The 19687-nt window shown below is 40.6% G+C and overlaps 2 protein-coding genes across 2 annotated transcripts in view; one reads left to right on the plus strand and one right to left on the minus strand.

Annotated features, from left to right (window-relative positions):
• On the plus strand, positions 1-15441 carry RMC1 (regulator of MON1-CCZ1). The gene is made up of 20 exons (XM_084507402.1): positions 1-276; positions 1528-1604; positions 2753-2837; positions 3252-3308; positions 4380-4466; positions 5134-5274; positions 6935-7038; positions 7566-7655; positions 7759-7864; positions 8835-8946; positions 9964-10008; positions 10404-10457; positions 11290-11418; positions 11734-11840; positions 12636-12755; positions 12950-13027; positions 13868-13972; positions 14059-14127; positions 14269-14494; positions 15262-15441. The coding sequence occupies exons 1-20, from the start codon at positions 85-87 to the stop codon at positions 15339-15341; spliced, it is 2064 nt and encodes a 687-aa protein (XP_084363528.1). The 5' UTR covers positions 1-84; the 3' UTR covers positions 15342-15441.
• NPC1 (NPC intracellular cholesterol transporter 1) overlaps positions 15357-19687 on the minus strand; it is a 24623-nt gene continuing 20292 nt past the window's right edge. The window contains exons 20-25 of the mRNA XM_084507401.1: positions 19471-19600; positions 18867-19067; positions 17899-18130; positions 16978-17091; positions 16329-16491; positions 15357-15977 (exon numbers count right to left, since the gene is read on the minus strand). Of these exons, the coding sequence (XP_084363527.1) occupies positions 15895-15977; positions 16329-16491; positions 16978-17091; positions 17899-18130; positions 18867-19067; positions 19471-19600 (923 nt within the window). The 3' untranslated portion in view covers positions 15357-15894. The remainder of the gene's footprint in view (positions 15978-16328; positions 16492-16977; positions 17092-17898; positions 18131-18866; positions 19068-19470; positions 19601-19687) is intronic.

The following is a 19687-nucleotide window of genomic DNA, read 5'->3' on the forward strand; positions in this document are numbered from 1 at the left end:
GGAAGCGGCCGCCCGGCCGGCCGGGGACCGTTGGGGACGGTTGAGGACCGTTGGGGACCGTTGGGGACCGTTGGTGCGGCCGCCATGAGCCGCGAGCCGCCGCCGGGGGGGGAGGAGGAGGACGGGGCGCCGGGGGGAGAAGATGGCGGCGGCGGCGGCGAGAGCCGTGGCGGTGGCGGTGGCGGCGGCTGCTACCTGGCGCTGTGCGGCCGGCCCGTGCACTTCGAGAAGGCCAACCCCGTCAACTGCGTCTTCTTCGACGAGGCCAACAAGCAGGTGGGTGCGGCGGGGGGCTTTCCTGACGCCCTTTGTATTTATTTTGGTCCCTTTTTTAAATATTTCCCCCCCCTTTTAGTTTCTCGGTTCGGCGGCTGAGCCTGACCTGATGCTGGTGGCTGGCTTGAAATGTGCAGGCTTTCTTCCCCACACAAATGGCACCGGGTGTGTGTGTGTGCAATATTTTTGTTATGAATTTATTGCTGCTGTTCCATATTCAGGCTTATTGGGGTCCTTTTTGCTCTATAAACCATTATACTTAACGTACGTTTCAAGGGACGGTTGAAATAGGAGCGTGGAAGTGCACTTGTCTGGAGGCACTGGATCATAATGTGGATATCGAGCCCTCTCAAAACCAACTTATTTTCAATTGTAACTCTAATTCTCTATCTTTTTCCTGCTAATCTAAAATTGTTTAATTTCCAGTGTATATCTAAATCATCTCTACCCCTCTATCATTTCAATGACTCTTTTCCCCACATAAAGAGCCTTCTGAGAGCTTGTTCCTTGTTGTCTTCTCGTCTTGCACAAAGGAAAAGAAAGTTACCTTTGTTTTCTATCTACATCAATATTAAAAGTATTTACAAATGTTTCTTTATCGTTATGGTGAGACTATGGACTTGCTTGCAGTTTATAGCCTTGAAACCTGTATTCCTGCATGAGCGTACTGCACCATCAGCGTGGTTAATATGACGAAACAGTATATCGTTATGTCATTATTCCAAGACTATAACAATAAAGCATCTGCCTTTTTTTTTTTTTTTATAAGCCAGCTGAAGTTTGTAGAGCATGATTTTTTCATCTTACTGTTAGCTTATTCTAGTTGACAAGCAGTATATATCAAGCAGGTTACACACAAATGGCTAAGCAGTTGTGCTAAAGAAATCCTTAGGTTGTTAGTGCAAGTCAGCTGACACTTCTTAGGTACAGGCAAAACTGCAGATTACTATTAGCGTATTCCTATCTACTGACATGTTCTGACAAGATCATCCTTCTGGGCCAGCGAGTTGTGGTTCATCCCTTCCCAGTCCCCAAGCTGTTTTCCTTAAACAATGCCCTGCTCTTAGGTAATTCTTTTTAGTAATACCTGAATTAGGTAAGTAAGAATATACAAAACAAATAAAAAAGCTTATACAAACTGCTTCTGCATTTTTCTTGCCCAGCAGTTCAGAAAATGCCTACAGTGTTGTGTAAGTACCTATGTAAACTTAGAGCTCCAGAGAAAATAATGGATTTTTCCCTTTGTAATAGGTTTTTGCTGTTCGATCTGGTGGAGCTACAGGAGTTGTTGTTAAAGGCTTGGAGGACAGAAATCCCATTTCATTCAGGTAAGGCACCTTCACTTGTATTGTCTTAGAATAGTATTCTGAGGTCTTAAAATTATGTGGTATTTAGTCCTGATCTACTGTATTCCCAGCATAAAACTTAAAAGTAGTTGTGATTGTCTTTCTATTTTGTTCTTAGACATAATCTTGTAATTGAGATGGCATGCTTTTCTCTTATGAATCTATAGTCTTCTGAAAAACAAACAAACAAAAAAACCAACAACAAAAAAACAACAAAGCTGTGGCTTTTTCTGTAACAGCAATATTTCATTAAAACATATTGTAAATGTGAGAGATTATGGGGATTCAATCTTGTGATGCTTACAGCAGCTGCCATTTTTCCAAGGATGTGGTTTAGCAGCTAAAGAAAATGAGGTAAACCTAAGAGTGCAGAGAACTGTAGCTTTTGAATTTCATGCCAGTGATTCAAGCATCTTATTTTTGACTTCTGGATTTCTTGGTTTTTGTTTCTTTTTTTTTTTAATTTGATTTGGTTTATTTTTATCTTCTCTTTCTTGTTGAAAGTCATTCCCACCCCCTTCCTCCGGAATCTGACAGCAGTATGTTCAATGAAGCTACTTTATCTTCAGAAAACTATTTAATAAATGCCTCTGTTAAAAGTGACGGCTCTCTGTACTCTGCTGCCTGTGTGTTAGGAAGTACTGTTTTACTCAAAGGCTGCCTAAACCCAGGTGTGGAGGAAGCAATTTGTTTACTGTGCTGTTAACCTCATTCCCATTTTAATTTCAGAAATTCTTCTAGAGCATGTATCTTAGTGGGGAAGTGAGTAGCCTTGTGTCCATTAGCAGTTGTCCTGGGACAGAGACAAGACTGCAGGTTTGAATAGTTCTGCAGTCTTTCAATTCCCCATCGTAGGCCAACGGAGTTGAGCAGCTCTAGTAACTTCAGGTGCTAGTTTGCAGTCTCAGCCGTGTTTTTGTCATGGATGTGTTCAGCACTTCTGAAGAGTGAACTGCTGTTATCTTGCCAACTTCTGAATCCTGTACGTGTCCAGCAACTCTCCGAAGTTATGTTCAAAAGTATTTGCTTTACACTTTTCTGTCTCCTCCTTATTTTGAGGGTGTATTACTGAATTCTGTAGCAAACTATTTTAGGCAGTGTTCACACAACTTCTTTTTCTTCCTATATAGAATGGAAGACAAGGGTGAAGTAAAATGCATCAAGTTTTCCTTGGGAAACAAGATACTGGCTGTGCAGAGAACATCGAAAAGCGTGGTAAGACTCCTGCGCCCTGCAGACAGGAAGGGAATTGGAGCTGAAACTCTAATACTTACAGTACCGGAGTAGAAGTCTCTGAGGCTGAAGTTTGAGAGGGTGTCAACAGGCTGTCAAGCTCAACACTGAGTTTGGTGGCTGTCAACAGCTGTAGTGAAAGTTCCTCTCAACCTGAGAGGCTGAGCAGCTGCCAGGCAATGTTATTCCTTTGTGGGTATCATCCTTTAAGGAAGGTGGAGGGGTGGAGCTGGTTCCTATAAAGAGTTCCTGGCTGTGGTGCAGGAGAATATATTAAGTCAAGCTTATTTCTACGTATCTCATCCAAAATAACTTGATCATCTAATATCTGTTTTCTTGTGCGTATAGTATTCTGTGCTTCACAACTGCTGATGTGTTTCATGTGTGTTGTTGCAGGATTTCTTGAATTTTATTCCAGACAGCCCTCAGCTAGAATATACACAGGAATGTAAGGTAAATAAACGTTCAAAGCTTATAGGCCTAGGTGAAACCCTAATGTTAATTATGCTGCTGGTCTCTAAAAGAGAACTAATTGAGATACCTTCCAAAACACTAAAGTGAAGTAAGAGATAGGTAGTCGCTACTGTCTGTCTGAATTGAGGTAAATTAACAGGTATTAACAATGCCACAAAAAAAATAAAATACAACCCTTCCTGCTTCAGTCACTCTAATTCTTTCCTAGAAGGAACTGGAAATGTTGTGAAAGCAACACATGTCAAGGTTTGGGGAGGAAAAGAAACCAAGAGCTGATCAGTTGTTGGTGGTGTTTTGTATTATTTTGTTTTTTAAAGTAATTATATTAAGACATGTTAATTCTGATGTTTTGCCCTAATTTTACTGATCAGTGATAGAGTACGCAAACTACTAACAGCTTACTATCTGGTGTTTTTAAACAACCCTTCTTATTTCTTGATGATCGGTTTATGAGAACCAGCTGCTTCTGTCCTTGGTACTTTCCAGTCGTTAACTAAGAAAATACAGTGTGGGGTAATAGAATGCCAAAGTAAATTTTTTAAACGTTGGGATTTGCAAAGATTCCTTTGTTCTCATGGGCTTTAAAGCACTCTCTGCTTCATTATTGAGGATTATACATTTGAGTAAAGCATTATAGCAAGGATTTATGACGGAGTTCTGAGTGTAGTCATGGGACATCTTGGTTCTTTATTTCTGTCACTGGAAGGAACAGGCTTTTCTTGCCAAGAATTACTTGAATTGGCAGTATGGTTTGAACCTGAAGAACTCGGTAGTCTTTTAGGGGAGAAGAAAAATTGACTGTGTAATAAACTTGTAAATTTTACATGCTACCAAAAGCTCAAGTCACAGGGTAGTTACGTTCATACATGGTTTTGGGAGTCTTCGACAAAAACAGCTGATGTATATTGGGTGTTCAGCTGCCAAGTGCGTGAACTCTAGTGACTGGATAACTAAAAGGCCTTTGACCTCACATTCTTCATTAATAATATTAGCATATCTGAATAGTTACTTTTTCCGAGTAAAAGTTCTTGTTTGCTTGTTTGTTAAAAGACCAAGAATGCCAATATTCTAGGATTCTGCTGGACAAGTTCAACAGAAATCGTCTTCATCACAGATCAAGGAATTGAGTTCTATCAGGTAATGCAAACAACTCCTGTAGGTTAGACACAAATCAGAAGATCTTAATTTCTTCCCATATCTTTTAATTATTTTCTTCTAGCTTTCAAACTGAGAAAATGCTCTTTAAAAAAGCACCGCTCTTTTGTTTAGACTACTTTAAGGTAAATACTTTTTTTCAGAGTGAGGGAAACCTAACAGGTAATGTAGTGCATCTAACAAAGGTCCTCTGTAAAGGAGTTCTCAATGAAGTATTGAGAACTCAAGATTGATGTGCTCTTGGCAAGTATAGAAACAAATTTATAAATTTAATGTGAAATACTACTTCATGCAGAACAAATCAGCATTTTGGACGAGATGATCTTCCAAGGTCGCTGTCAACCTTGGCCATTCTGTGATCAAGAAAGATGTGTGCATGCTTTCAAATGCAGTGAAGAACAAATGTTGATTAGGATAGTGATATCCTTCTGCAAATTGGTAGCTTCCTTTTACATTGGTCAATTAATTGTCTGAGGTAGCCTGTGTGTTTTTTTAATTACCTCTGCATGTGTTTTTTGAGAAATCTAAAGAATAAGCAGCCCTTTTGGACACTGGTGATGAGGGATATGGTAAACTTCTCCAGAATTCTATGCTGTTTATGCTGTTGGAATCCTGATATTTATATAATGGTACTATCTCACACTTCCAGGTACTACCAGAGAAACGAAGTTTAAAACTTCTGAAGAATCAGAGTATCAATGTCAACTGGTACCTGTACTGTCCAGAGAGCTCTGTTATTCTTTTGTCAACCACTGTCCTTGGCAATGTCCTGCAGCCATTCTATTTCAAGGTAAAGGGCTGTGTTCCACACTTTCTTTTGTTTTGAGTGCTTGCTTTTTTTAAGGTTGCTACTTCATTCAAGCATTCTCTTGCTTTTCCTGTATTTCTTCCAAGAGGTACATGTTTACATCTTTACATGACAATAAGCAAAGAACAAAGCAAAATCTATAAGCTAGATCCTAGGCAACAGCTTAAAATTAATTCACTTTTTCCTTATGTCCTCTTTGGAAAGAAGTGTACTGAGCTAACGTTGGGCAGTTCCTGTTGAGAAAGGGGAACAGAAAATCAGTGACATAAAATCAGTGACACAGTACTTGACAACTTAAGTATTCTTCAAGATCTCTTTTTTTCATTTATGTAAATCTTTTATTTCTATGTGGGCATTTGAACTCTCTAGCATTATAAACTAAAAATAAGGGCCTTTCACTTACGATTTTAACTATATCCTTCTACATGCGAGTGGATGAACTTGAAAAATAAAAGAGAAATGTAGTGCTTAAGAAACAGGTATTGTTCCAAGCATGGTTTACCCTAGCATATGGCTAGGTTTACCCTATTTATTTTTCTTGGTGCTCTTCCCTGTGGACAACAGTAAGGGTTCCCGTGAAAATATTTCTCATTATGGCTTGGAAAAACACTGCAGTGAAAGTTAGAATTTTCTTTAAGTTAATTCTACAGTAAGAAGATTTAGAGAAAACGAAGAACAAAACTACTGGCTTCATCTTGTTTCTTTTAAGGGCTTACACATTGCTATGGTAGTCTAAGGCAGCATACTTAAAAAGAAGCATATTCAGATGGTTTTCTTGGTTTGGGTTGATCTCACGTAGGGTCTTTACTGGATCCTGAAGTAATACTCGCTTGGTTGTCTAGGTGGAACATACTCTCACTGCTTTCTTTGTGAGGACTTTGTGCTTCCCCCTCCCTCATATTTTGTGTTAAGTTGTAGCTAAATAACTTTTACTTTGTGTTCAGAAAGTAGTTTATAAAGATTTCCTGAGAAAAGTACTGTGCTAAAATAATCCCTTGAAAATAAAGCTCTAGCAAAGAAGAAATTTCTGTAGTATTTGCATATCACACTCAAGAACGAGTTAACGAGAATGGTGAAACTCAGTAGAAGTTTCGACAACTCTGAAAATTTGCTTAAATTCCATGCAAAAAGAGGAAGAGAGGAGGAAACCTTGAGTGGGAACAAGGATATGCTCTCAGTTTGATGCAGATTCTGGAGCTAGTAGGAACAAAAGGAGACTGTGACTGATAGGAATTACTGGTATTTTTCCCCTTCCCAGTAAGCAGCTATTCAAGAGTTGGAGCACCTTTCACTGTGAAGGAGGAAGTTGAGAGAACTTAGGTTTGAGATCTCCAAGCCAATTTCATTGGGATTTGCATACAAATTTGTGTTGCCTTAACTAAGATTGAAATGTTTTTCTAGCTGGAGCTGATGTTATAATAACAAGATGATATTGTGATATCTTATTGTGATATCAAATATAAGTATTTGTTTAGGATCCCAGTAGAAAGGTGTCAGTCATCTTTCTTTTCAGCTATCACTGTTCTTCCCCTCACGGGGGTGCTATTCATCTAACCTTTGACTAACACTTAGTCAAGGCCACCTTCCAGTTTCAAGTCTTAATGTTGGATTTCTGCTTTTTGTTGTTGTTTCTGTTGAACAGAGTGGAACAATGTCAAAACTATCAAAATTTGAAATTGAGTTACCTGTAGCACCCAAGTCCTCCAAGCTCAGCCTTTCTGAAAGAGATATTGCCATGGCTACAATGTATGTATCTGACTAATCAAGCCTTTTCTTTCCTTGGAAAAGTAGGAGAGTTGGGGGAGGCTCTGAGAAGACAAGAATGGTAACACGGTTGCACTTGTTTCTTGTTTTAGCAGTACTCCTGCTTTAAAGGGCTTTAAAGTGCTTTGGTTACTGCCTTGAAGAAAGAGTCTAAGCAACTCTCCTGAGGCAGGGTGGGGATGAGATGCAAACTGAGGAGTCTTACATGAAATTGTTCTTGATTAGTACAGATATCTTGAGAACATTTCATTTTTGAGCTGATGTGCTGATAGAGGTAGTCTTATGTCTAATTCGCATGTGGGTAGACTGTGTTGTGATTTACCAAGTCTTTCACTTTTAATTGCTCGTTTGACTTAGGTAATCTCATCTCTGTTATTCTAAAACATGGTTCTAACAGGACGTTAGAGTAAGACAGCTTTATGGCTTTGTTTCAGAAAGGATGTCCTAGGTCTCATCTCCTTCCCAGCTCTTGGTTGTCAAATAATGTTTTAATCCTGTTGTCTCATCAGATACGGGCAGCTTTATGTTCTCTATTTGCGGCATCACTCAAGGACTTCCAATAGTACAGGAGCAGAAGTAGTCCTCTATCACTTGCCAAGGTAAGAGCAGAATGAAGAACTTTCAGGGCAGTTCTGTGTGTAAGCGACTTCTGCTTTTCTGTTCTGAACAGGCTTACTGACCAGCTCTTCTGTATTTCCATAGAGAGGGCTCCTGTAAGAAGACGCACATTTTAAAGCTCAACAGAACTGGAAAGTTTGCACTAAATGTCGTGGATAACTTGGTGGTAGTACATCATCAGGATACCGAGGTCTGATTTGTTTATATTTTCTTGTCCTAACTTCCAAAAGTTGGACATTTTCATAACTATACATGTTAGCTCTAGAAAATATCTGTGTGTTCTTAGCACTGCTGAAAGCCAGAGTACTTGCAGGGGAAGAAACACCATAAAGGTAGAAGATTCAAACTTACCCTTGGCCTTGTTGGGAATAACACTTCATCAGTTTTTTTTTCTAATGCCTCTTTTTGTGTCCTTTTATTATTATTATTATTTTACTGTGATATTCCGCTGCATTGTGTAGGTTTTTAAGGCATTGTCGAGAGGCAGAGCTAAATTGGATGCTAAATTATTAATCCTGGGAACTTCTTGTATCACAAAAATGTGAACGATCAGTTTCTATGACAAAAAACATTTAGTTTGAAAGCCCAGGTCTGTGAAAACTTATAGGAACACACATGATCTTATGCTGGAGAATAAATATGGCTGTATCAACCTACAAACCAAATACCACACTGAGTAGGGTAGCTGCCAAGTCACGTCTCATTGGCACTGAAGCAGATTTCCACCATGTGAGGTTTTCACTACGACTGTTGTCCATGCAGGGTGAAAATGTTAGTAAGCTGTTTATTTAACAAGACTGAATGGTGTGAGTATGAGGATATCATAGGTGGGTGCAGATTTTTTCTCAATTTCTAGAGTCCATAACTAAGCAGTGAGGTTGACATGATGTTGTTATGCAGAACAAAACATGGAAATCTGACTTATTAAGGTTGGAAAAGCCCTCCAGGATCATCGAGTCCAACCATCCCCCTACCACCAATGTCACCCACTGAACCGTGTCCCCAAGCACCGTGTCCAACTTCTCCTTGAACACCATCAGGCATGGTGGCTCCACCAGCTTTCTGGGCAACCCGTTCCAAAATGGGAAAAGTGACCTGAATACATGTAAATGGGTGGGAATTTGTATTTGGTGAAAACTAATTTCTCTTGTCCCTTTCAGACGTCAGTCATATTTGACATCAAGCTAAAAGGAGAATTTGATGGGTCTACTACCATCCATCAATTTGTACTTCCACCTCGCTCAATACAACCTTACCAAATACCTGTAGCAGGTAGAACTATTATGCTATATAATAAATACTCTAACCTATTATCAGCATTGTCTAAATGCAACAGCTGGCATACCAGAGTGCTTCAGCCTACTAATGCATCCGTTATACGTAGTGAGGAAGGAGAAGATGAGGGAAGAAAGAAAATAGCAAGGAACTGATAAGAAATTTTTATCCCGAATTCGTGTTTCTTACAGAAAAGATGCTACTTAAGCTGTACGGTTGCTATAATACTTCAAAGTATTAGAGCAAAGATCTTTCAAATTTTCCCCATTGACCACAGCTCTAAAAACTGGTGTGTACTCCAAAGCACTTCATGCTTCTCTGGCCTATGTTGTAACTATTTAATTTTCTAGGCCACATCGTGAGGCTGAAAGACAGTTCAGGCTTAGAGTCAAGTTTAAGATCAGCTTCGCATCAATACTAAAGATGATTCTAGATTATTCTTCCTGGATTGTCTTTCTGCCCTTCTGTAATAAAAGTGTAGCAGATCATTTTTCATTTTGAAAATTGTTTGCTAATACCTAGAAATAAGTCTGACCGTAGTTCCACTATCCCATGGCAAAACGGCGTGGCACTCTCTACAGAAAAAAAACTCTTCTTTTGTGATGATTGCACTTTAAAAGCTCTCTGACAACAAAATTCTGAAGTCACTGATAAGAAAGTATGTGATAAATCTGTGAGTAAAGGTTACTACCAGCAGATACGAACCTACACCGCTTTTTAAGGAACAAGAGCAATTACATGTAAATAAAGGAAGTAGGAGACTCTGCATTTGGAGTCACAGTGTTAGAGATGGAATACTTCAGCATGCATAATTTCCTGCATGTCAGCTTTCCTTATAGATGATCTAGTTACACAACTGCATGTAACTTTTTTTGTTTTGCCTGCTTGCTGTAGGACTGCTAGAATGTTACAACCTCTACTTGCCTTTTCCCTGTAAGCTTGTGCTTTGTGTTTTGTTAGCACAGGAGCTGCCAGGCTGCTATTGTTCTTCAGCTGATGTTAATTTTTCTGCAGGTCCAGCCTCTGTAACAAGTCAGTCTCCTGTTCCGTGTAAGCTCTGTATCCTTTAAGTGCTCTTAATGTCAGACTCCTGTGTACCAGGCGTGGAAAAAACCAGCATGATAGCCTGACTCACTACCTTTAGATTTAGCTCATTTACCGCTTCAAGAGGAAGTAGCATGCTTCATAAGAGCCTTTACTACTTTTACACAGTTATAAATACGGGATACCAGTGTAATGCAAGTATTCCTTACTCATTTGAGATACTTGTGTGAAATTAGTGGATAAATACGCCGTGAAACCGGATAAACATCCAAGGATGTTTCAAGATCTTGCAAGAGAAAGGCTGTGTCAGTGAATGCTAGCATGTTAACTCATTCTGCTTCAGTACAATTTTGTGAGTACAGTAGCAACTAGAATCAATGCTTAAATGGGTGTTGAACTTTAACATTTAGATTCATCTTCATGGATTGTCTTTCAACCTGATATTATCATCAGTGCAAGTGAAGGTGAGCTGTACTACACTGTAACTCGTTGTGAAATGGTGGCTAGCTGGTGGGGTTTAACGTCAGGAGGCAGCTCAGTACCACCCAGCTGCTTGCTCCCCAGTGGAAAGGAGAAGAGAATCAGAAGGACAGAAGTGAGAAAAGGTGTGGGTTGAGATTCAGTTCAGTAGGTAAACCAAAGCTGCATGTGCAACGTGAGTGAAATAAGGAATTAGTTTTCTCTATTCCATTTTTAAAAGAAAGCAGGGCTTCAGCACATGTAACAGTTACTGGGGAAAACAAAGGCCACAACTCAGTCCCCTCGTGCTTTCCCTCCACCATTTATGGCTGAGCATGGAATATGTTACGGATAGTTCCTTGGTCAGTTTGGGCCACCTGCCTTGTCTGTATCCACTCCTGGCTTTTTGTGCGGCTCTAGCCTCCATGCTGACAGCCCAACTTGAGAAGCTGAAAGGATCTTGGCTGTGTAGACACTACTCAGCAAGAACCAAAACACGTTATCAATCAGTCAGTGTTGCTTCCATCACAAATCCAGAACATATCCTGTATGGTATTATCAAGGAACCTAACTTTCTGACTTAAAACCGGTGACTCCCTTATACCTTCAGTGCACAAAACAGCTTGAAACAGTGGCCAAGCAGGTGCACCTAGTAAAGATGTCTACTCTTAACAGTGCTAACTGGGGATGAGCATATCCTTTATAAGTCCTATCAGGGTTATGCTGCTCTAAACCACATTTAGGAAATCAATCTGCGTTGTCCTTTGTGGTATAAATATAATTTGGATATCCCTGTTTTCTACGGCAATTCAGCTTATTTTATTCCTTCAACTCAAGGTTACCTCTGGAATCTTCAAGTGAAGCTTGAGCCTGTAGTTAACCTCTTGCTTGATAAAGGAAGACTAATGGATTTCCTTCTCCAAAGAAAAGAATGCAAAATGGTTATCCTGGCTGTATGCTCTCAAAGTAAGTTTAAGTGCTTTGTCTGTATTGAAAGTGCAACACTGCCTCCTCAAATACTTGTACAGGTTAGCTGGACTGGTCTTAGAGTTGAGATCAGCTCTGAAACAGGCTTTGTCATATCAAGTCTGTCACCACCCTAAAGGAATTAACAACATGAAATAATTCAACTTTCTGCTACCCCCATTTAGTTAAAATACATCTGACATTAAAGAAACATTTTCAGTTAAGCATACAGTTCATAGATCACCTTTTTCAAGATAGCTTTAAAGCCCTTGTTACTTCTCCTCATAGTTTTTTTTTTTTTTTTTATCTTTTCAGTGCTTAGTGAGCCGGAAAGGGGATCACTACCCGTGATTGCAACTGTTTTTGACAAACTGAATCATGAATATAAGAAGTACTTGGAAGCTGAGCAAAGCTATACTATGGTAAACCATGTTAGCAGCTTGCAGAGATGGGATAACACTATTTGAAACACTATTGGAATATCAAGTTGCATCGTGTGGTAAAGGCCAAATACTTGTTCTTTACTTCGGAAAGTCAGGTTCCCCCTAAGGTCAGTCCCTTGCAGTCCTCAAACTCACAGGAGAAAGACTTGTGCAACACGCAATTCCTCCCCCCCCCAACTTGGGGATTTGGGCTTTGTTCAGCACTCTGCTGTGGAAGTTCACAGAATGGGTTGGAGGGGACATCAAAGATCATCTAAACGCTCCATCTCTCCCTCCACCTCCACGTAGTTCATCTCCAGTAAGACAACTACCATACCCTCGTAGGCAAGAAGGAAAGAAGGTAGAAGTTCAAAAAGCAGCTTCGAAGCTGTAATGGTTGCAGTAGTTCCAGACCCCTGATTTCCTTGCACACTATACCACTGCACAACCTCTTGAACACTGCTGCATGTCAGAGCTCTTGTCAATGTAGCAGGTTCTGCTCTTGTAGCACAGCCAGATACAAAATTTCTGTTCAGTGGGTGGGCCTTCCACAACATTGCATGCCCATTTATCTCCTGGCCTTAAGATCATGTAAGTAGCAACTCCATTTGTTTTCAATTTCATTATGAAAGCCCCCAGTCAGAATGCATCCAGTATAACTTAACCACAGATGTGAGTTTGCTCAATAATAAAACGTTTTCAATGGGGAACCGATTCTAAACAGTCTATCTAGACAAGATTCAACTAAAACTGTACTACGAGACTACGCTGTTCTTAAAGGGTTTCTCCTTGCAGGTCGTAGAAGCAGGCCAGAGTAGAAGTAATCCCCTTCTGAAACGTCCGGTCCGCACTCAAGCAGTTATTGACCAGTCTGACATGTACACCCACGTGCTCTCTGTATTTACAGAGAAGAAGGTAAGTCCACACTAAGCGAGAGGTTTGCTGTGAGACTACTGCTGAACTGAGCTGACTGCTAGAAGTAGCAAGCAGGAGGCTCTCTTTATTCCTGTCAGGTTTAAAACATCTTGTTTCTCCGTTTGCGTGGTCTTACCTTGTCACTAGAAGGGAAAGCGAGGGAAGTTCTACCTAACACTTTTTTTCTTGTCTAGGAAGCACCTCACAAGTTCACAATAGCAGTCCTGATGGAATATATTCGCTCTCTCAACCAGTTCCAGATTGCAGTTCAGGTAAAGCACCGACTGTAGCACCTCACTCTCGCAAGTTACAGGGAATATCAAAACTTTTTTGGCTGTGTGTTTGAGTTCCGTCCACCACCACCTTCTACATCTAAAAACCAGCGTTGAGACAGGCTGCGGTGGTTTTCCCGTGCTAGGCAGCTAAACACAACTGTTCTCTCACTCCCCCTCCTTAGATGGAGGAGGGGAAGTAAAATAAAGAACAACTCACGGGTTGAGATAAGGGTAATTTAATTAAAGGGAAAAAATAATAATTATTAAGGAAAGATTATTATTAATTAAACAATTTAACTAAAGGGAAAAAAAGGGAAAGGGGAAAGGGAGGGGGAAAGGAAAAAAAAGGGAGGAAAACAAACAAACAAAACAAATAAAGGCTATGTGGAAGTGCAGAGGAAAGAAATTACTCTCTGCTTCCCACACGAGTGGTGCTTGACCACGTCCTTGAAGCAAGGCCTCAACGCACGTAGCCGGTGTTCGGGAGGAGGACCGACGTTTTCCCAACAAGAGCCCACCCCTCCCCTCTTCTTCCTGTTTCCACCTTTTATTGCTGAGTGTGACACCACATGGTATGGAATATCCCTTTGGTTGGTTTAGGTCAGCTGCCCTAGTGATGTTTCTCTTCTCACTTTTTGCCCACCCCCTAGGAGGGTTAGAGAAAGGCCCGATGCTGTGCCACTGCTGCTCAGCAGTAGACACAACACTGGTGTGATAACACTGCTGTTCCAGTTACAAGTACAGAGCACAGCACTGTATGGGTTGCTGCAGGGAAGGCTAACATTCCAGCCAGACCCAGTACACCTGCCTTTGATGGTGGTCTTCTTGTATTCACAGCACTATTTGTACGAGCTGGTCATCAAAACCCTTGTCCAACACAACTTGTTCTACATGCTCCATCAGTTTCTTCAGTACCACGTGCTCAGTGACTCCAAGCCTTTGGTACGTAAGGCAAACTGCTTCAATAAACTGGTGATAGAGGGGGGAATAGCTTCAGAATTTCAAGGTTATTTCTACTTTTGCCCTAGGCTTGTCTGTTACTGTCCCTGGAAAGCATTTACCCTCCTGCACATCAGCTCTCTCTGGACATGTTAAAAGTAAGCATTTCAAACTGCGGTATCTCCATGTCACACTGGGGTTAGATTTGTCAAACAGCTTACCTGACCAAGCTTGACATGACTATCTAGCACATAAAGCATTTCTTAGGAGCATGCTCTTACAGCTGTGATTGATTTCAGAGGCTTTCCACGGCAAATGACGAAATAGTGGAAGTTCTGTTGTCCAAACACCAAGTTTTGGCTGCCTTGAGATTCATCAGGGGCATCGGAGGACATGACAGTATTTCAGCCCGCAAATTCCTTGACGCAGCAAAACAAGCAGATGACGACATGCTTTTCTACACTATCTTCAGATTCTTTGAACAAAGGAATCAGCGATTACGAGGAAACCCTAGCTTCACACCAGGTAAGCAATACGCAGTGCAACACCGGTGATTTGTTGTACAGACAGAACTAAGACTTGTGCCACTTACAGGTGAACACGCACTGAGTTCTGTCTTCTGATACAGACTCAGCTGGAGTCTAGTTTAGTCTTACCTGTAAGCATACTCCCAGAGTTAACTTGCCTTACCCCTTTCTATACACTGCACGTAGAGTAAAGCAACTCCAACCCAAACAGGAACTCTCAGGTGAAGGTAACTTGTTGGGTAGCTGCATCACTTAGTTTAGCAAAAGCTGGTACCTCCCATTGGTGTATGTCTCTGAAGCCAGAAGCTGGACCAAGATGCAGCCTTTGTGTTCAGTTGTCTGCTTCCACAGACAAAACTCAAGGCCTGTTTTATGCTACAGTTCCTCTCATTTTAGAACCCAAGCCAAACTGCTCATGTTGTTAGTCACCAGATAGTCCAAAAGCTCAGAATCCTATTTTTCAGATTTAAATCCTATTTCCAGATTTAAAATCAGGATTTTAAATCTGGAGCACAGAGAACTCGAATGGGTGTGAGGCCACAGGTCAGACAGAGGAACTAGATCAAGCACCTGCTTTACCACAGCACAATCTGTCACAGGAGTAGAAATACCTTAAAGCATTCCACTGCTTTGAAGTTGTGGAAACTTTTTCAACTCTAATACGAAGATGTAAGTTACTACTTAACTAAGGTAAACTAAACTAAACCATCTTGCTTCTCAGTTCCTTGATTCCAATGTTAACAAACTTTTATTTTGCCCCCTTAGGTGAGCACTGTGAAGAACATGTCACCTTCTTCAAACAAGTATTTGGAGAACAAGCTCTCATGAAGCCCACAACTTTCTGAAAATACTCTTCCCACTGGAATGTATAAACTTAATTTATTGCATTTAAGTAGATTTTTGAACTACAAAATTGCTATTTTATAATAAAGTATATACAAGACATTTTGGCAAATAGTACTAAAAATATTACAACTTGTGATGGCTTCCCCCTTAAAAATAGAGACAAAAATTGCATTGACCTGCATTTAAAATTAGTGTCAGTGGTTTAGCAGTCCATTCTCGTACACATCACCTCAGTTTCGTTGACAAAAAAGCTATTCAACTTGCAATGCAGCTGGTTTAGGTTTCTAGAAGAAAGATGCAACCTCTTGAAAACAGAAGTGTTTTAGTAACTTAACACATCTACTTTTAGTAATACTGTTACATGAGCCACACGGAGCATTTCCTGAGTTTGAAGCCGTGTCCAAAGCTGCAGCTGCTATCTTCTAGTTGAATCTGTGCAGGAGTCAAGTCAGTGGTGGTTACAGTGATAGTCATAGAACACTGCTGCGCCTCAGTTCTTAGCAAGAGTTGGGCCTAGGCCACAGTTCGGAGTCCACTGAACACCGTTAAAAACTAGAAGTAGAGGAGTCTCTCTCGTTCTGTGTGTCTGGACCTCTCCTGTGCAGCGTGAGTTTTAGCTTTATTTACCGATGGGCCTGAGTAAGAGAGAAGAGCATCACTGCAAAGTCTCAACGATACAGCACATCAGTCAGCAGCTGTCAAGAACCACACGCAGTCTGGTTTTCTAGGTCCAGCTTAACGCTGGAGAGTGTTCAGATACGTGTTCAGCTGTCAAAAGCTGCCAGCAGCAGCAAAGACAATCGCTTTTACGTCTTAGTACTTGACTTGCCAAGGGGGTGGTGTTAAGAATTTGTACCCTTTGAATTTCCCAATCGGAGGAGGACAGCCCTTAGACCATCCAGACTGCAAGGTGAGCTCGCTTTCGCACATGCAGTTAAGCATTTTTTTGTTTTACGTGCATTTTAGAGCAGACTCTTAGATCTTACCTATGTAACTAAGCAGAACCGGAAGAAATATTAGTCCATGTGTTGCCCCCAGAAGAACCATAGCTAGATACATCCTGAAGTAGAATATCTGGAAGATTTGTGATTTGGAAAAAGCCAGTACTACAATTCCTCCAAATTTCGTCAGTGTGATTCCACTGAAGACCTGTCAATTAAGATGCAGTTTTCTTAAGCAGAGTTTCATATTCCAACTACTTGTTATTTCCTGAAAATGCTTACGTAATTTGAAGTTCCTAGACGCAGTACACCAGCTTCCCTGTTAAACCTTAGAACCAAAACCAGCCTACTAGACCTACTCAAGAGAAAAGTTTCCCTTTTAGTCCTACTTGACACTACAGGCCAGGCTCAGTATGCTAAAAATCTACTCCAGTTTGTACAGCCAATTTTAGTTTGATTTTGACTTCAGGCAGATAAATACATACGCTAAAGAAAGCTGTTATTTACCTTATATTTCAGTAAAGTTCCTTTCCTGGGTGGCCAAGTACATATAGCACACACAACCTCCACCCCCAAAAGCAAGGCCACCCTGAGGCCATCCTATTCAGTCATAACCGCAGGATATTGATACAGGCTGGAGTTCCAACTTGGCTACTCTTTTTTCCAACCCCCACAGTAGTAGAAAGATACTTACTGAACTGCCCACGTGAGCCAGAGCTTCTTCTGCACGCTCTACTCTACTGCCCTTAGTACTAATAGTGAATGCTCTTGTGATGTGACTGCAAAATTCCACAGCAATACCACAGCTCTAGATAGGAACAGAAAGCACGCATAAAAGTGTCATTTAGATCAGCGTTTTGATGGTAATGTCTCTACTCAGAACTCTACACAGGCTAGGGAAGTTCTCCTTGTGATCAGTTACCACTCACTGGAAGTTTCATTGCACGTTACAAGTTCAGCATTAACTTGTCACTAGAGGCTTTTGAGCAGCAAAAAATGGCATTTTGGCTGCTTAGTAGTGACTGGTGATAATCTGATTAAACAAGAATCAGAATAGGGGATGGCGTTAGAGGACAAAAGTTTCTTGGTGTTGCAGGAAGCTGACTTCAATACAGTGTATGCAGCACACAACACTGAAATCAGTTTCTAGACACTAGCTACGATAGCATAGCTTTGGAACAAAACCGAGTATAGATATGGATTTCTGAGTATATACATGGATTTCATACTATAAGGTCAGCTGAATGTAACACTTAATTTAAGCAGACTTTTTTTTGGTGTTAAAGATGAAATTGATCACTAGCAGAAATTAATCACTGGTAGCTAAGTTCTACAGCGTTTCACTAGGGCATTCAATGGCACCTACCATAAGCAGTAACACAGCTATTGCCACAGAAGAGAACAGATGCCGTCTATTTTACACTTCAACTGCTGTATCTTAGCTGAACTAGTTTTATTCTGACAAACCAGTTCTATTTTCTATATTACTAAGTTAATTCTACTATTGTCCAAGCGTCTGACAGTTTTGTAGAAAAAGACTACTCAGTGTCATGAATGATGCACTGAACTGTTCAATACTTGGAAAGAGAAGCAGACAAACGTCTCGCTAACTCACCATAACAAGATTTACTAGTGAAACTGCGTTCAGGCTGATGCCCCAGAGCCACATCACTCCAAACATGTTGACGATTATCATAGCAATAGTTATTGAAACCAGAACAGCAGCCCATACTTCAAATCCAAGCAGCACAGTTGTCACCAAAAATATTGATCCCAAGGAGATGCAGAGGTTAAAGATAGCATCATCCACAATTGTCAGGTACTGTTCATAGAAGACATAAAATACGCTGTGGAAAGAGCAGAAGTTGTGGTTAGCCCTCCTACCAGCCATCCAGGAACAAAGCTGTTTCTGCAGAAAGCCACAGGTTATTTCCATTAGAAGGTGAGTCTGAACTTCGGAACAGTTCCCCCGTACTCAGCCCCCGACAGGTAATAGCTCTGCGTTAGTAACTGTATTTAAACGCAGTAAGAGTGAATGTTTGAACAGTGAAATGCCTCAGTATTTTGGGCTGTTTCGGTTTTGTCCAACTACAGGCAAGAAATAAACAGAAGTCATCTAGTGCCGAGAATAAGCTTGTAGTATCTGCAGTAACTACTGCAGAGGGTCTGAACTGATTCGTTATGAAATGAGACCACAAGGATGGGTAGGATTCTCTGAAGCCAGCAGATCAGCATTTCAGCAGCACGGATGCTAGTTCCAAATCAGTTTTGTTGTGCTACTACTGTGGAAAGTCTGTGTATTATTATGCAGAGCCTCTAGTGTATTAATAATCATGCAAGCATTAAGCAAGCAGTATTTGACATCACTACTGTCACTGCTGTAACTGCTTCAGCAAGTTAGTTATCAGCCTAAAGATAAATTACTGCTGGACATAAGTCTTTTTTCCTCCTAGATTTTTTTTTTTTTTTAGTAAAACCATTTTTTCTTCTGTTAGACAGAACAGAAAACTCAAGTTTCTAAGGTGTTATTTGCTAGTAATTCTCAGTTGTGCAAGTTAAACAGGAAGAAAGATCTAAGCGTACCTGTAAGGAAACACGCGGTAGTTCTTCCCTTTGATGCCCATGGTTTCAGTAATGTTGTCTGCTATAGATCGAGCTTTTTTCATGGCGTCAATAAAATCAGATGACGTTTTCAGTACAGTATGGTAAGTACTAAAATAAGTAGCTCCAACATCAGTTTTGTTGTTTATGAAGTTGACAGCAGAGCTATACGCAGCATGTCCTCTGTATAATCAGAATGTCATAGGTCAATGAACACCAGTCGTATTTATTACCTTTGTAACATATATATCCTTGTTTCTAACAGTTTCCAAAGCTGATACCGCGAGGGTTCAGACACCAACATATTTCAAGATTACATAGGATACACTGTACTAGACTACAGAACTTGTTTCTTTAAGCAGGGAGGGAAACTTCTGTTCCATTTGTTTGGCAATGCATTTGTTTTCAGTTTTGTTTCAGAAAATATTATAAAACAGGTGAGACTTTGATGGCTTGTACAAATTTTAGAGGAACATTAGATAGTCATCCTGACAGGCATACACAGAAGGGCCACACTTCTGGCGGAAGCATCTTTGACATTGATCTAAGCAAGATACGGGGATCTAAGCAAGATATGGGCTCTTACCCTTTGCCACATTTAGGATTAGGGTTGTCAGAGAGAAACATGGGCAAAAATTTCATGAAGTCTTGGCCTTGTGGTCTCTGCTTGCCTTCTTGAGTCAGTGGTCGACAACGAGTGCAGGATGGATCGGTGACTGCAGCAATACAGAAATCACGTTGGCTACAGGATCAAATATTCTTTGTCTTAACACTAGACACTTTGTCTTAACTTCTGACTTGAA

Source organism: Aythya ferina (assembly GCF_964211825.1).
Source record: "Aythya ferina genome assembly, chromosome: 2".
In the NCBI taxonomy this organism is placed as follows: Eukaryota; Metazoa; Chordata; class Aves; order Anseriformes; family Anatidae; genus Aythya; species Aythya ferina.

Excerpts from the sequence above, each read along its gene's own strand:
- RMC1 (XM_084507402.1), top strand. The coding sequence starts at position 85 with ATGAGCCGCGAGCCGCCGCCGGGGGGGGAGGAGGAGGACGGGGCGCCG. Across the intron at positions 7,039-7,565 it reads GATATTGCCATGGCTACAAT|ATACGGGCAGCTTTATGTTC; the intron begins GTATGTATCTGA and ends TTGTCTCATCAG. Across the intron at positions 7,865-8,834 it reads TACATCATCAGGATACCGAG|ACGTCAGTCATATTTGACAT; the intron begins GTCTGATTTGTT and ends TGTCCCTTTCAG.